Source organism: Gymnoscopelus microlampas, assembly GCF_963454915.1.
Source record: "Gymnoscopelus microlampas genome assembly, chromosome: 15".
NCBI lineage: Eukaryota > Metazoa > Chordata > Actinopteri > Myctophiformes > Myctophidae > Gymnoscopelus > Gymnoscopelus microlampas.
In genome coordinates this window covers 28,458,820-28,475,021 of record NC_139952.1, presented here as the reverse complement: position 1 = coordinate 28,475,021, position 16,202 = coordinate 28,458,820, and the positions used below count along the sequence as shown (strand labels likewise).

At 40.4% G+C, this 16,202-nt stretch overlaps 1 protein-coding gene across 1 annotated transcript; it reads left to right on the top strand.

The window, feature by feature from the left end:
• Positions 1–1,334: 1,334 nt before the first annotated feature.
• Positions 1,335–11,714, top strand: tspan13b (tetraspanin 13b). Its single transcript, XM_084080756.1, has 6 exons — positions 1,335–1,530; positions 4,231–4,398; positions 6,300–6,380; positions 7,815–7,928; positions 8,786–8,896; positions 10,195–11,714. Exons 1-6 carry the CDS (start codon positions 1,468–1,470, stop codon positions 10,267–10,269), a joined length of 612 nt encoding a protein of 203 aa, XP_083936882.1. The 5' UTR covers positions 1,335–1,467; the 3' UTR covers positions 10,270–11,714.
• The last annotated feature ends 4,488 nt before the right edge of the window (positions 11,715–16,202 follow it).

Genomic DNA, 16,202 nt, shown 5'->3' with positions numbered 1-16,202 from the left:
CTGCTCCCGGGATACCTATCTAATGCTGATAGGTTATGTATATGAAGACATTAGGATATATAACTAATCTCTAATGCTGATAGGTTATGTATATGAAGACATTAGGATATATAACTAATCTCTTTAATGCTTGGGTCATGTGTGAATACATTTGGATATAATGTACAGTATAACTAATCTCTTTATTACTGAGAGGTTATGTGTGAAGCCTATGCGGTATATAATCTCTTTAAAGCTGAATTCATGTGCGATTTTCATACTAAGTAGAAAAATAGCCTTTGTCTTTGGTGGAAAGAACCGTGTTGTTTTCTCGTCTACAGTGCTATGGTCAGGCCAATGTCAGAGAGTGGCCCAGCAGAAAGGATTGTGTTCTCTTAAACCTAAACAGGGTGTTGAATCATAAATGAGTAACATGAGAAAGGAATCACATGCAACCCATTTGACCATCACCTAACATCTCCAGCTTTTTAAACCAGGAGTTCAAACCTCAAATCACTCAGTTCAGTTATGAACAACCACTATTATTAATATACTGGGGCATCATAATTCCAAGTAAACAGTCTACTGTTTTTTTGTGTTCTTTCTCTGCATCAGGCTATCCTAGGATATTTCAATGGGGTAATGAGGGCAATTAATGTTTCAAGTTCATGTGTTCATTTTAGGAGAGAGTAACTTGTTAATTTAAATATTAAGTTGTATTAACCTATGAGTCACAAAGATCTTGTTTTGAGGTGTTTTTAGTAGCCTACTATTATAGCCAAAAGTTAAGCAAATAAATACAATGAAATGCTTAGGCCTACCAAACTGTTCTTTTTAATTAAGCTTAATTTGACAAGTGACACCATTGTACTAAGCCAGGGGTTTTCTCAAAGTAGGCCAGGGGTCCATGAGAGTGTACCAGGGCGGTCCCCAGCAAAATGTGTTAATATAGCATCAAAATCTGATTAACCACTTTAAAGCTAATATATAAATAGCTGATCAGAGCTTGTAGATCTGCTATTTTCAAAACAATCTTGGAAAGAAAATGGGACATTTTGAAAAAAAAAAAAAAAAAAAAAACATTTTAACAACACAAATCTTGTATGGGGCCCTGGCACAAAATATTTTCAGATGAGGTCCACATACACATACATATCAATGTGGGGGTCCTTGACATGAAAACGTTTGAGAACCTCGGTAGGCTACTTAGCAGCAGTAGGAGTATATAACATTTAGGCTTCATTAGCCAATCAGCGGTCTAGACTTCGTCCCTCATCCGAGTCACATGCACAGTACGTCGCCCGTCCCACTCCAACCTGCTATTGGGCGACTCTCCATTTCCATTCCTATAGAAAACCCGTAATTATTGCTCCAGGAATAGAATATATTTTGTTATTTTATGATCTATCCGGTTCCATAAGAAATAAGTATAGCTAAATCTCCTTGCGGCATTCATAAATCGTCTGGATTTGTCTGAATTTTGACAAGATGGGCTGCGCCGGTTTCACCTGCTCCAAGCACTGCCTGTGTGCGCTCAACATCCTCTATGTTGTGAGTAGCCTATTCATACTAATACTAGCTCTGGTCCATAGCGTTAGGAGTTCTCCTTAACGCTTTGTTACTTTTCAGCCGTTGCCCGGCATGCCCGGTAGCGCAGCCTCTCGTCTCTTGTAAAATACAAAAAATACACTTTCGCTACTCACCAAGACAAAGACAGTTTTAAGATGTTGAAAGCCTACTCTCCTTAGTGGGAACACTCGGAACCCCCAACCTAACGTCTAAAATACACCTTTTGGACAGAAAAGAAAATATTCCACCGGATTGGGGGAAAAAATGTTATTCCTCTGCGCCCCCTACAGATTTGGTCAATGGAATTTTTCTATCGACAAGATCTGTAGGGGGCGCAGTGGAGTAAATCATTTTCTTTCCCCATCAGGTGGATTGTTTTACATTTTGGTCAAATAGTGTATTTTAGACGTGAGGTGGGGGAATTAGAGTATCCCCACTAAGGAAAGTAGGCTTTCAACATCTTAAAACCGTCTTTGTTTTGGTGAGTAGCGAAAGTGTTTTTTTTTTTTTTTACCACAGACGAGAGGCTGCGCAGCCTGCGCTACCGGGGGTGATCGGTCAACGGCTCGAAAGTAACATCGCGTTAAGGAGAACTCCTTCTAACGCTATGGACCAGAGCTAACTAAATACCATATGGTGTCTTGTGGCTCTATTATAGGGCACATGGGTGGACTGTTTATTAATACGATCGCGTGAGAGTGTCTTATGTTATAGGAAATAGTATGTTGTTGTAAATACGGCACAATGCAGGTCAGGCATTTATCAATTATTCAGAAAGATTCCGTGTCAGAAGGGATGCGATCGCATGTCCTCCTGCGATAAATAAAATGTAGGTTACGAACACAAATGCAACCCCGTTTATTTCCTCTGTGGTTAAACGTTCGTTGAAATGAGCTGCTTCTCTGGCTTGCAAAAATTTGCATTTCCATTTCCTTCCTTTGGAACGCAGAACACCATCCTGTTTGTGTCAGCTTTGCATATGATTTATGATCACATTATTATTATCATAGTGGTTTCTGAAGACAATCAAACAGAGTGTGTAGCTTATTGGACAATGTTCCTCCTATCACCTTAAAATAACAAGGCTTATATAACTGTGTAATAATAGGCTAATATGAAAGATAAGAAAATGCAGATTTGCTGACATTAGGGCGCATGCCATTTGGTGACCTACTTCAGGGCTGTCATCTGAGCAATGGTTCTCAACATGGGGTCCGGGTACCCCCAGCGATCCTTGGGTTCCAGGCGTCCCCCCAGCTTGTTTGATAGTTGGGAACTAAATAATTATAATTATAATAATAATAATACCTGGAATTACCCTTATGGGTCTGATAGTGTACAAATAGATTAGATTGGGGTCCCAGAGATAAGACGAGTATATCAAATGGGGGTCTATGGCCTAAAGCACATCAAACATGGGGGTTCTTGAAATGAAAAAGGTTGAGAATCACTAATCTAGAATAGATGATATCATGTTCAGATCTGCTATACTGCTCCATTTTTTAATGGGTCACTAATCACTTCCTTCGTTGACCGGGGTCCCCCATGCTGGGCCCATTCCTTTTTTATCCCTCTACACTAAATATCTTTGCTGAAAATAGTCGATCTACAAGCTCACAACGCATCGCGTTGCAACGCAATTGTGAGCTTAGATCAGCTATTTTCGCCAATCGTTTTCCTCCCAGAATGGGGATGCTATAAGGCAGTGGTTCTCAAAGTGGGGACCAGTCCAGGGGTCCGCAGTCACATACATTTAGATATGGGTGTCCTTGACAATGAAAAAGTTTGAAAACCACTGCTGTAGGGTTCAAGTGCTAATGTGTGAAACGGCTGAAGGCACCATATTTCAGTCCTCCGGGGTGTAATATTCTAGCTTGAGTTCTCTTGAGTCACAGTGTGTTTTATGACTGACTGGGCCTCCTATCTCAACGCGGTGACCAACGTCCACACACAGCTGAGCTGTGTTTCACTGAGACAGCTTTACTTTGAGATAACGATGAGGTGAGGTCGGACAGAACACTGCTCCTTGTACCCATTTTATTTACCTGTGCCACAGCCTGGGCCCTCCTGTCCTTGGGGCAGAGATACTGGTAGTAAGGAAAATACTAGTGTTTTTACAACTGTATGTATTATGACACACATTCAACATACTTGCATTTGGAATTGTCAGCAAAGACACCCAACAGCTAGTTTAGCTTATTGTTATTTCAATTAAAAAATTCTGATACAGTCGTTACATTTGTCAGGAAAGACAAAATGGGCTAGTTGTCATTGATGTTTCAAACCATGGTTTTCATTTGAAAATATGATTACAAACTGCTATGGCCATCATGTTACACAGTGCACACACCAGATGACAAAGCACACCTGCTCAGATTGTCTGTTACCCAGAATAACTGTCCTTACCCGAACCCCCCCCCCCCCTTCTCTCTCTCTCTTTCTTTCTCTCTCTCTCTCTCTCTCTCTCTCTGTGTGTGTTACAGATGGTGAGCCTGTTGATGATTGGCATCGCTGCATGGGGGAAATGGTTCGGCTTGGTGTCTAGTTTCCAGGTGGTGGGGGGTGTGGTCGCAGTGGGGGTCTTCCTGTTCTTCATAGCGCTGGCTGGGCTCATTGGAGCCATGAAACATTCTCTCTTTCTTTCTCTCTCTCTCTCTCTCTCTCTCTCTGTGTGTGTTACAGATGGTGAGCCTGTTGATGATTGGCATCGCTGCATGGGGGAAATGGTTCGGCTTGGTGTCTAGTTTCCAGGTGGTGGGGGGTGTGGTCGCAGTGGGGGTCTTCCTGTTCTTCATAGCGCTGGCTGGGCTCATTGGAGCCATGAAACATCACCAGGTCCTCCTGTTCTTTGTATCCTTTAAGTACAGAAAGTCTGCTATGAACAAATCCAACACGTCTTGTGGTTGCTGGGAGACATGTGAAAGCCCTTGCACTGTAGATATCTGGCCAACTGCACAGTAAAAGTTTGTGTTAATTTAAAACCCATGCATGGGTCATCAACATGTCTGTACATATATAGACTATGTGGCTGTGGCAATTGTTTTGATTCAACAAGAAAATATATTTTGTGTGTGATTAAATCAGTGACTGCACTGATAAGACCCAGTTATTACAATTTCGAACACGGATTAGATGTATTGATGCCTGTATACAGGCAGTATACAGTGGCTGACTTTCCAGTATCCAGGTTTTCTTCAGAATACGTAGGTGGGACACTGATTTAGTATGCATTTAGGCCTAGGTCTATGTATTTCTAGTAATATTATTGACTGCTAATTTTGTAAGTCTGTGGCAAAAGTAACATTTTGGTGGAAATGTCCATCACAAGCCGACATGGTGATGACAAATGGGACCAAATAGACCTGTGCTCTTGGCAGTTAAATTAACACAAAGGATTTATAGGCTCAAGATAACCTGAGGTGGTGGTAATGGAAGTATAGAACTTACAGCTGCTTCTGTGCAACGCTTGCTTATGTTATAATCTCTCAAGACATATCAAGATAGATGGGTGGGCCGCCCGCGTGCATTGTCAGAGCATGTTTATTTTGATTTATTTTGATTTATTTTAATTCAATCGGTTGTGTTCCAGCTTGGATCAGTGGAACTAAGTGGAACTAACATAGATAGTTCCTTTTTATCGGTATCACAATGAAAACTAATCTTTCAAGGTTTTAAAGAAGAAAAAAAAAATATTAAAATCTTCTTTAATATTATTACATTATTTGGAGGCCATTTGCAATTATCCTTATAGCCCACCAATGGGACCCCGGCCCACAGGTTGGGAATCGCTGGTCTATAACATCTTATAAAAGGTTAAATAAAGCCTTCAATTTACACTATGTACGTCAACCCCTGTGAGCCAGAGTTTTTGGCTCATTGGCGTCATTTGGAACGTCTCTCAGGCTGTGAGCGTCATACCTCCTGACATTCACCATTGCCATGGATACAGGACGCCTGTCAGTGAGCCATTGTATTGAGTATAACTGCCTGGAGCTACAGTATGAGCCATGAGCAGCTTGTCTTCCACGGTATAAACTAGGCTTAACTCTCTAAAGTAGGCAGATAAACCTGATGATATTGACTTTTATGAATTAAAGCTACAATCCAGAACCTTTTTTTTCTTCCTTTAAATAGGACCTCTTTTCTATTTCTCCCCAATTTCGTCGTTATGCCAATTAATTCCCCCGACACACATTTCTGTGTCACTGTTGTCACTGCTGTTATATCCTACTGCCTCACCTGACAGTGAGGAGCCCCCATCGGGAAGAGGTAGAGCCTCCGCCCTACTCCTCCATTCAGCACTCTCTGCTGACATGTTCCGTCCCAGCCCGTAGGACTACTGCAGTGACAAACACCATCCTCCCCACCCGGCTTCCCTCCCATGAAGTCAGTAGGCTTACAGTACATACCCGATGAGTGTTACAAAAATGTGTTGTAACGCAAGTTCATGTGACAGAGAATACAGGGGGGGGGGGGCTGCTCTCGTAAATAAGCACTTGTTTTATTCCTTTGTTTTCAGAGGTGGAAACTCCATGTTGAGTTTCCATTCATGCATGCATGTGGAATGTGATATGCAAGACCAGCATCATATTTCACTTTGTAGTCTGCTGTCTGCAGCAGTTTCCAATCGTAGGACCAATATGCATTCATGCTCGTAAGTCAAGTCTTACTCTTTTTGAGTGAGTCAGTGTTTAATGATGTTATGTCCGTCTGTGTTTGAATTGCTGTTGTTCCTTGACCATGAAGCTCAGTACATGATCATTCTGTTCATGATATTCTTTGTGCAGTTCTCCCTCTCCCTCGCCTGTTTGGCAATCAACAAAGAACAGCAGGTATTATTATTATTATTATTATTATTATTAGTATTAGTATTAGTATTAGTTATTATCGTATAGGGCACAAGTCCCCAACTTCCCTAATGCAATTTATATTCCATCGCACAACGTTGTCCCACACTGAAAATTGCAGTTCTATTTTCTGCATGGGACACCAAAGTATCAGGCTTAGTGAACCATTTACTTTATTGGAGACCCCCTTCCAACAAGAAAACCAATCCAAGAAAAACATCTAGTTATGAACTGATTAATGGAAAGAGTAGCTGGAGCGCCCTTGTAAACACAGATGGAAACAAAGGCTTTATTTGATAATGGTCAGGAAGTGATGTATTTGACTTCCTCACAGGAAGAGGTACTTGTGATGATCTTTTCTCTTCTTTCCACAAATTAGTCCAAACCCTGGGCGTTTGTTCTTGGATAGATTTGGTCTTTTTGCATTTTGCCATTGTTCTTTAGCACAGTGTTTCACATTTTTAGAAAAATCTATTCTAACATTAAATGTTTGAATTGTTTTCAAAAGAAAAAAAAAACGAACGAAATAGTGAACACATGGCATTTGAGCCTGGTGATCTACAGGCTCACAACACGTTGCATTGCCACGAGATGTGAGCTTGTAGATCGGGTATTTCCGCTGTTAGATAGGGCTTAAGTGGTTAATTTATCTTTTTTTTGGGAAGTTTGGGTCCCAGCAAAACACCAGATTTCTCTTTTGCGTCTCGAGCTAAAAGGTTTAGGAAACACTGCTTTAGCACCCCTCCCACTTTAGCGACACAAAGGAACCCTTTTTACTGTGAGATGACAGACCATCAGCATGAATAATACATTAGCCTGTAATGAATTGGACGAGTTGATTGCTGTCAAAATTGAATTGCTTGGATTATGTTGGTCGATTAGCACTACCGCTAATGACTGGGCTAATGGCATATTGAAGATCAGCTTTCTGTTACACAGAGTGCATTTGCCTGGTGGTTTTGTGGTGTCTGTAATCAAGGGGCGGCCGTAGATGAATTGATTAGAGAGGCCATATGGGAGAGAGCACTTTTGGAAGCTGTGTAACTCTCGTTGTTACAGACCTGTACAAAGATTTTGTCGCTGTCCAGGGCAGAAACCTTGTATGTCCAAAATTGTTACTTTTTAGGAAATAGAAAATTGTTCCAGTGGATCCAATTTAGTCAACAAGCTTTTGTTAATATATTTCATTGGTTCAATATTCATAAAACCAACTTTCACTTTCACTTAAATTACATTTTCAAAAGTAGCAAAAGTAGTCGATCAGCTATTTTTGCTACTTTTGCGTAATACTGTGGTAGGACAAAGTAGGTCATTGATTTACGAAGAAACATAAAACGTTGAAATATGGATATAGAAGGTTTCTACCCGACAGCAATGATTTGCTAGTTTTAATTTTGTTTCTGTATCTTTGTCTTGCAGGAGGAGCTATTGGAGGTTGGCTGGAACAACTCTAAGTCCACACAGAGCGATGTGGAGAAGAGCCTAAACTGCTGTGGCTTTAAACAAGTTGACCTCAATGGGACCTGTGATGCTGTACGTTAGCAATCGCATAGGCTCTCAGGCCATCTCTGAATGCTGCATAGAGTCTGTAACTACGCCTCCTGAACGCCGATAACGGAAGCTGTCATCTGGTCGCCATTTCCGTTATATCTTTGAAATATCTTTTTGCATTTTCATTTCTGCTAAGCAGCAAACTACTAAATTAGGCTTCGACTAATTTGATTTTCATTAGGACAATTTTGCACGACTCCCCTTTACTCCTGTATCAATTTAAGTGACTGAGAAAATTGTATAAGCCAACAGTCTGGCCTGAGAGACTAGCAATCGAAAAACATTTGGCAACATGTATCAACAAAAGTATTATATCTTTATTTATTTATTTTGTTTTGTGTATCACGTTAAGTAGGAAAATAACAAGTGAAACAATATGTGCGAGAGATTCAACACGCTTATAATAAGATTGCCCCTAAATCAAATCGGACCAAAAGACAGGGAGATGTCACTTTTCATTCAAGTGACAATGAAATAAACTAAAGCACAAAACAGTGAATAAAATAATAAGGAAAAAAGGGAAAGGCAACAAATGAATATGCATGCAGTCAATTTGATTTAACAGATGTATTTGACCATTGTCAACATCAATTGTTGCCAGAAGTGAAATTTGTGTCTGCCCTCTATGAAGATTTGTAACTAATCGATAGTAGAAAAACTTCCTTAATATTACACATATTATCACATTAAATAATTTAATCCTGTATGAAAAATATTTTCAGCTTGGCGTCCAGAGCCAAACACATTCATTTGGGGGGTCCTTGACATGAAAATGTTTGAGAAACAATGGTCTGCATGATGTGTTCCATGTGTCAATACTTCTCTGTGTCCCTTTGCAGGCCTGCTTCCCCAACCATTCCTGTTCACCGTGTGCTGATCCGATCCAGCTCCACGCTGGGGAGGTGCTCCGCATTGTGGGCGGGATCGGACTGTTCTTCAGCTTCACAGAGGTGAGTCTAAACAGTGGTGTGAATTGAATGTACTCTATAGACATATATATATATAGTCTCATCATATATTATTATATACAGTGTGTGTGTGTGTGTGTGTGTGTGTGTGTGTGTGTGTGTGTGTGTGTGTGTGTGTGTGTGTGTGTGTGTGTGTGTGTGTGTGTGTGTGTGTGTGTGTATATATATATATATATATATATATATATATATATATATATATATATATATATATATATATATATATATATATATATAGTCGCTGTTGGGCAGAAACCAGGTAATATTTTTCATAAATCAACGCTATTGCACACCCTTTACGTCTATGTGTAGGTTAAAAAAATATTGAACCGATGAAAAGTATTAAGAAGTACTGACAAAACCTCCTAACTCCATTGGGTCCTCAAACTGTCGACCAAACCAGCTCCAACTCCACCCCTCTCCCCTGCGTGGCACACAGAGCTGCTGCAGGGTTTCCCCCCGTAGTCTGTTAAAAGTAACTATGCAGTGTACCTGTTTATCAAACTTAGCACTGACGCTAACGTTATGAAAACGCTTAATTCTATTTCTAAAATCTATGTAGTGTTTTCTGAGGAGAGCAATGTGTCAAGAAATGAGTTCATATAGCATTTCTCTACTGAAACTGCAACTCTGTGAACCCCTCTTTGCAGGAGTTATTGTAATATTTAAAGTCCTGCTTATTATTGCAGGCCTATATAAGCAGTGTCATGCAACATCAGTTGAAGCATCAACAATTCACGCGTTGTGATGCAATGTTGGAGCTTGTAGTTCTTATCAATGATGGACAAAACCTCCTAACTCCACTTGAGCTGGATTTGGGTAAAGTGGTGAATATAATGACACATGCAAGTATCTGACAATATAAAGTCACAATACCAACTTTGATGAGGCAATATTGCTTTGTTTTAAAAATATAAGATTGTCTTCATTTCCTGAAAAAAACATTTTGGAGTTAGCTGGTTTCTGCCCGACAGCAGAGATATACAGTATGATTGTGTATGTATGTATAAACGTTTCGTTCCTGAGATATGTGATGAAGGTCTCAGGACCGAAACGTTGTATTTTCCCAATAAAGACTTGTTTTGCATCATGAAGACAGTGTGCAGGATTTTCTTCTGCTATGTTTTTGGCCCTAGTTTGGTCCTCTCTTACACACACATGTCGCTTTGTAGGTGTGCAAAAGGCTGTTTCTCACCGGATTGCATCTGTAGAACAATGTTTTACATGAAAAGCATTCACCTTGCTGCCATCTTCATGTTTGTATGCCCTCATCGTTTCAGATCCTGGGAGTGTGGTTCACATACCGGTACAGGAATCAGAAGGACCCCCGGGCCAACCCCAGCGCATTCTTATAAACGGCTCATCAGGGCGAACCCTTTGCACTGTCACCTCACCCTCGCGGACTTCGTACGTACGGGCCTCAACTGTAAATACAAGAGTGACTTGTGTGTTTTCACGGGGTGCCACGGCAAACTCGTGTGCGGTGTTACATAATGTGAGATGCTTGTTTTTTTCCAAGAGTGAGGTGTGTTTAAAAAACTAAAAAAATACTAAACAAAAACACAAAATTGCTGTATCTGTGGAGAGCACTGCATGAGCCTGTTAATGTAAACGGGGCATGTGTGATCACACAGTAAAATCCTCAGTGTTCATTTAAATTGATTACATTTTTACGAAAACAATAATAAAAAAGAAAATAATATATCCACAGAACTTTTGAAAAGGTGCGGAATTAAAGTATTGTCCCCCCATGAAATAATCATGTTAATAATTTTGACATTAATGTAAATTGTAAATTAATGTTTTGTTTACCTCTGTAAGCTGTGTGCATGTGGGTACGGTACTTTTTACCCCAAATGTATTGTTGAAAGGAGGACGTTGCGTTACAGTGTTGCAAAATACAAGATTGCTGCCTTATAGACGGACAGGGAATTAGCTAACTTTATGCAAAAGAGGTGTCGCAAAAGTGCAACATTCAGTGGCCGAATGTTGTCTATTGCTCCTTTAACTCTGAGAGTGTACAAATGTAACCAAATGGACCGTTTGGTTACATTTGCACGCTCTCAGAGTTACAAATGGATAGATTAACTCAGAAGGTTTTACTGACCACTCCAGTGACAAGGCTCTCTCAAGGTCCTCATTTCTGCTGATCTAATGCATCCTTGCTGTAGTTTAGCAAATATGAGTACACTTAACATACAATAAGAGTCTGCTGTATATTCCAGAAGTATTTATGCAGCTTTCCGTCTGCTAATGTTGAAACGTTCAATCTACACTCAAATGCGATTAGATTTGTTTATAATCTGAATTCTGCAAAACAAATCAGGCCAACTGAATGCAATAATGTCAGACTACTCCACATGATGGGTTGTGACAGATCCATTTAGACAGTGTTTGAAAGCATAATTGTGTGTGTGTGTGTGTGTGTGTGTGTGTGTGTGTGTGTGTGTGTGTGTGTGTGTGTGTGTGTGTGTGTGTGTGTGTGTGTGTGTGTGTGTGTGTGTGTGTGTGTGTGTGTGTGTGTGTGTGTGTGTGTGTGTGTTAGTGAGAGAGATGGACAAAGAGAGAGACAGAGGTATAGTGGTCATTGTGTCTGGACGTGGTGAGTGTATGCGTACAGTATACGCGTGTGTGTGTGTGTACATAAGTATTTGTGGTCACTGATGTACCAGTTAAGCCTAATTTATACTCTGACGCCGTGCTGTTTGGCCGTTTGCATGAAACGTGTGCTAACGTGAGCTACTACTACCACTACACTACTATATGTACCTGTCTGAACCTTTGTACTGTAAAATCACAATAAAACTCTAAATAACCACATTCTCCCACCTTGTTTCTTGTCCTTTTTTAAAATTCAGAGTATACTTTTATTATTATTTTAACCTTTTCTGCCTAATTTAGCCAATTAATTCCTCCCCATACACTTCTGTGTGTTGTCTCCACTGTAGTGCCTTCGTCCTACTCCACCTGCCCAATACTCCCTGCTGTCAGTTGCTGACCTGGACAGTGACAAATATCACCTTCCCCGTCGGAACATGGGCCAATTGTGTTTGTATACGCTCGACAAAACAGTTGGTGGGCACAGGTATTTTACTACTGTGCCACCCAAGCACCTTTTGTTTCTTTACTTTGTTATCCTAAAAATGAAGACTAGGGACAATGTATATATATAAAGATGTTTGGGGGGCTTTTTATGCCTTTATTTAGAGAGGGATAGGGAAAGTAGGCTGACAGGAAAAGGGGAGAGAGATGGGGGGTGACACGCAGCAAAGGTCGTCGGGAATGGGAGTCGAACCCGCGACACAGTGTCAGACTGGCATTACAGCCTAGGCTGGACCATCATGCTACGGCCCAGGGGACCATCATGTTACGGCCCAGGTCAACTTATATTTAATTAATACACTGTTGTAAGACAGTGTTGTATGGCAATGTGATCGCTGTGCGCTTGTAGATATTTATCAGGCTGAAATCGGAGCACAAAGACTTTCTTTTTTTTGCGAGGCTAGGATCTCATTATGAAGGACAATTGTATTAGCTAGGGTCAGTAACCTAGCAACCCTGTGACTCAGGAGAAGGGAAAAAAAAGAAAAACCTTTCTGCTAACCATTTGGCTCCACCCTTCCAGGATGTTAGCCAAAGGCGCATTCATCAGACAAAATGCACATGCACGCACCCCAAAAACTACACATTATTTCAAAGTAAAAGTTTCAAGCATGCATGTCCACAGTAAGGTGGAATTTGTGTGAATCAATTTTATAGGTTAAAGTATGAAAAATGCTTTTTTGAGGTGCCAAAATCTTCCATTGGCCTAAATTATAAATCTCTGAACTTTTAAAGGGGTACAATTCTAAAACTATGAAACATTTCAACGATTCCTTTTCAGGCAAACATGTCCACATTAAGACGAACATTTTAAAGTTTGAATGGGGTTTCTAGATCAGGGGTTTATATCCAGAGGTTCTGGGTTCAAAGCTCCCAAAGAGCACTTTTCACTTTCCATCTAAATTGTGAAAGGTGAGTTAACTATTACATTCCCGATTATTTCTTCCATGCTAGCATGAGTCTTGAAATAAAGGTTATGATGAAGGACTAGGAAGGCACTTGCAAGTTTCACTTGTAAAAGCACAAGAAGATGGCCTACATGCACCGAATCAAGGAGACTAGATCAAACACTAAGATACTCACAGCCAACTACATACAACAAACAGACTGGCAGTGATGGGCAAACAGGAACACTTTGGAGACACAGGTGCATATGTACCGACAATCAACACACGATTGGCTAGGGCTAAACAAGACACAGGTGAACAACATTTGCAAATGACAGGGTGAGACAAGACAGGTAGCAGCAAACAAGAAACACTCAGACATCACTACAAAACAAAAGGTACACAAGTGTAAATTAAAACTAGAACTAAGAAGGTATATTTCTAAAATATGTAAAGAAACACAACTGTATTGTTTTACTAAGTCCAGAGCTCGATGAATGTTAGGGACCAAAAAAAGTGTCACTGCAAAGTACTACCAATCAACTCTAAATTGCCTGAAACGTACTCCTAACAGGTTTTCGGGGGGACGATTTTGGCCTCCACACTTAGTGATTTTTTCGGATTTAACTTTCGTTTCGGTAGTGACCAACTTTCGTTTCGGTAGTGACCCAATGGTGAAAAAATAAATTTACTAAGTCCAGAGCTCGATGAATGTTAGGGACCAAAAAATGTGTCACTACAAAGTACTACCAATCAACTCTAAATTGCCTGAAACGTACTCCTAACAGGTTTTCGGGGGGACTATTTTGGCCTCCACACTTAGTGATTTTTTTCCAATTTAACTTTCGTTTCGGTAGTGACCAACTTTCGTTTCGGTAGTGACCCAATGGTGAAAAAATAAATGTACTAAGTCCAGAGCTCGATGAATGTTAGGGACCAAAAAAAGTACTACTGTACCAATAAACTCTAAATTGCCTGAAACATACTCCTAACAGGTTTTCGGGGGGACGATTTTGGCTTCCACACTTAGTGATTTTTTCGGATTTAACTTTCATTTCGGTAGTGACCAACTTTCGTTTCGGTAGTGACCCAATGGTGAAAAAATAAATTTACTAAGTCCAGAGCTCGATGAATGTCGTTTTCGTTTCGGTAGTGACCAACTTTCGTTTCGGTAGTGACCCAATGGTGAAAAAATAAATTTACTAAGTCCAGAGCTCGATGAATGTTAGGGACCAAAAAAAGTGTCACTACAAAGTACTACCAATCAACTCTAAATTGCCTGAAACGTACTCCTAACAGGTTTTTCGGGGGGACGATTTTGGCCTCCACACTTAGTGATTTTTTCGGATTTAACTTTCGTTTCGGTAGTGACCAACTTTCGTTTCGGTAGTGACCCAATGGTGAAAAAATAAATGTACTAAGTCCAGAGCTCGATTAGCCTGGTTCCAGACAAATCTGCCATTGCAAAAACAAAATTGCCCTCGGCAGATTAGGTCTGGCCCCTCTCAATAGAGATTTTATTTCTCTCCCTCCGAAGTTGTGAGGGACCAATCAGAGCCCAGTATGCAAATGTGGGGCGGGTTTATCACCAGAGGCATTTTTTTTATTTGACCCTCGGAAATGCAGGTTCCACACAGAGATTCCAGACTAATATCTACGCAGTGATATTAGTCTGGCCATGCCAGGCTAGAGCTCGATGAATGTTAGGGACCAAAAAAAGTGTCACTACAAAGTACTACCAATCAACTCTAAATTGCCTGAAACGTACTCCTAACAGGTTTTCGGGGGGACGATTTTGGCCTCCACACTTAGTGATTTTTTCGGATTTAACTTTCTTTTCGGTAGTGACCAACTTTCGTTTCGGTAGTGACCCAATGGTGAAAAAATAAATGTACTAAGTCCAGAGCTCGATGAATGCTAGGGACCAAAAAAAACAAAGGTGAGTTAACTATTACATTCCCGATTGTTTCTTCCATGCTAGCATGGCTCAAATGATAAATCAGGGTTTTTTAATCCAAAGGTTCTGGGATCAAAGCTCCCAAAGGGCATTTTTCACTTTCCATCTAAATTATGAAAGGTGAGTTAACTATTACATTCCCGATTGTTTCTTCCATGCTAGCATGGCTCAAATGATAAATCAGCGGTTTATGATCCAAAGGTTCTGGGTTCAAACCTCCCAAAGAGCATTTTTCACTTTCCATCTAAATTGTGAAAGGTGAGTTAAGTATTACATTCCCGATTGCTTCTTCCATGTTAGCATGGCTCAAATGATAAATCAGGGGTTTATAATCCAAAGGTTCTGGGTTCAAAGCTCCCAAAGGGCATTTTTCACTTTCCATCTAAATTGTGAAAGGTGAGTTAAGTATTACATTCCCAATTGCTTCTTCCATGTTAGCATGGCTCAAATGATAAATCAGGGGTTTATAATCCAAAGGTTCTGGGTTCAAAGCTCCCAAAGAGCACTTTTCACTTTCCATCTAAATTGTGAAAGGTGAGTTAAGTATTACATTCCCAATTGCATCTTCTATGCCAGCGTGGCTCAATAGATGAATCGGAGGTTTATAAACTAAAGGTTCAGGGTTCAAAGCTCACCTAATACAAAAGACCAACTAATACAAAATATTTCAAACAACCAAAACAACAATCAATACAAAACGTCAAAGTGCCTCAATAAAAAAACATAAAACAGTGTTCAAACAAATAACAAATAAGTCAGCTATAACGCTAATAATGTCAATGACATACAACAAAAATTGCTTTGCTTAGTATGTACATATTTATTAAGCTCCTCCCACTGGAGGTGGGCTTTACCCATGCTCCTCCCCCTCCTACCGGAGCTAAAAGAGGGCGTGAGGAGGGAGGCGGGCTGATTCCACGCTCCTCGCCTTAAAAAGAGCAAATATAGAGATTTACCAGGACCAAGATTCAAACCCCCAACCTTCCACCTGCGAGGCCTCTCCTTTTCTCTTGCGCCACCAGGCTTTTCACACTAATTAGAAACTCGAGGTAATATTTGAAGTTTAAGGGAGAGATGGCAGGTCAAAAGTTGAAAGTCTACAGCAAACACATCTCCCCCTGACAGAATGACTGAATCTACTAGATTCACTGATGATCAGGGTTCATTATGACACAACTTTCTTTGAGTTTTAGGCAGAGGTGGGGACTTGGACTCGAGACTCGATACTCGACTTGACTTGAAGTCCCGATTTTGATGACTTTAGACTTGCTTGACCAAATCAAAAATAGACTTGGACTTGCTTGGGACTTGAATGCCAAAGACTTGAGACTTGACTTGACTT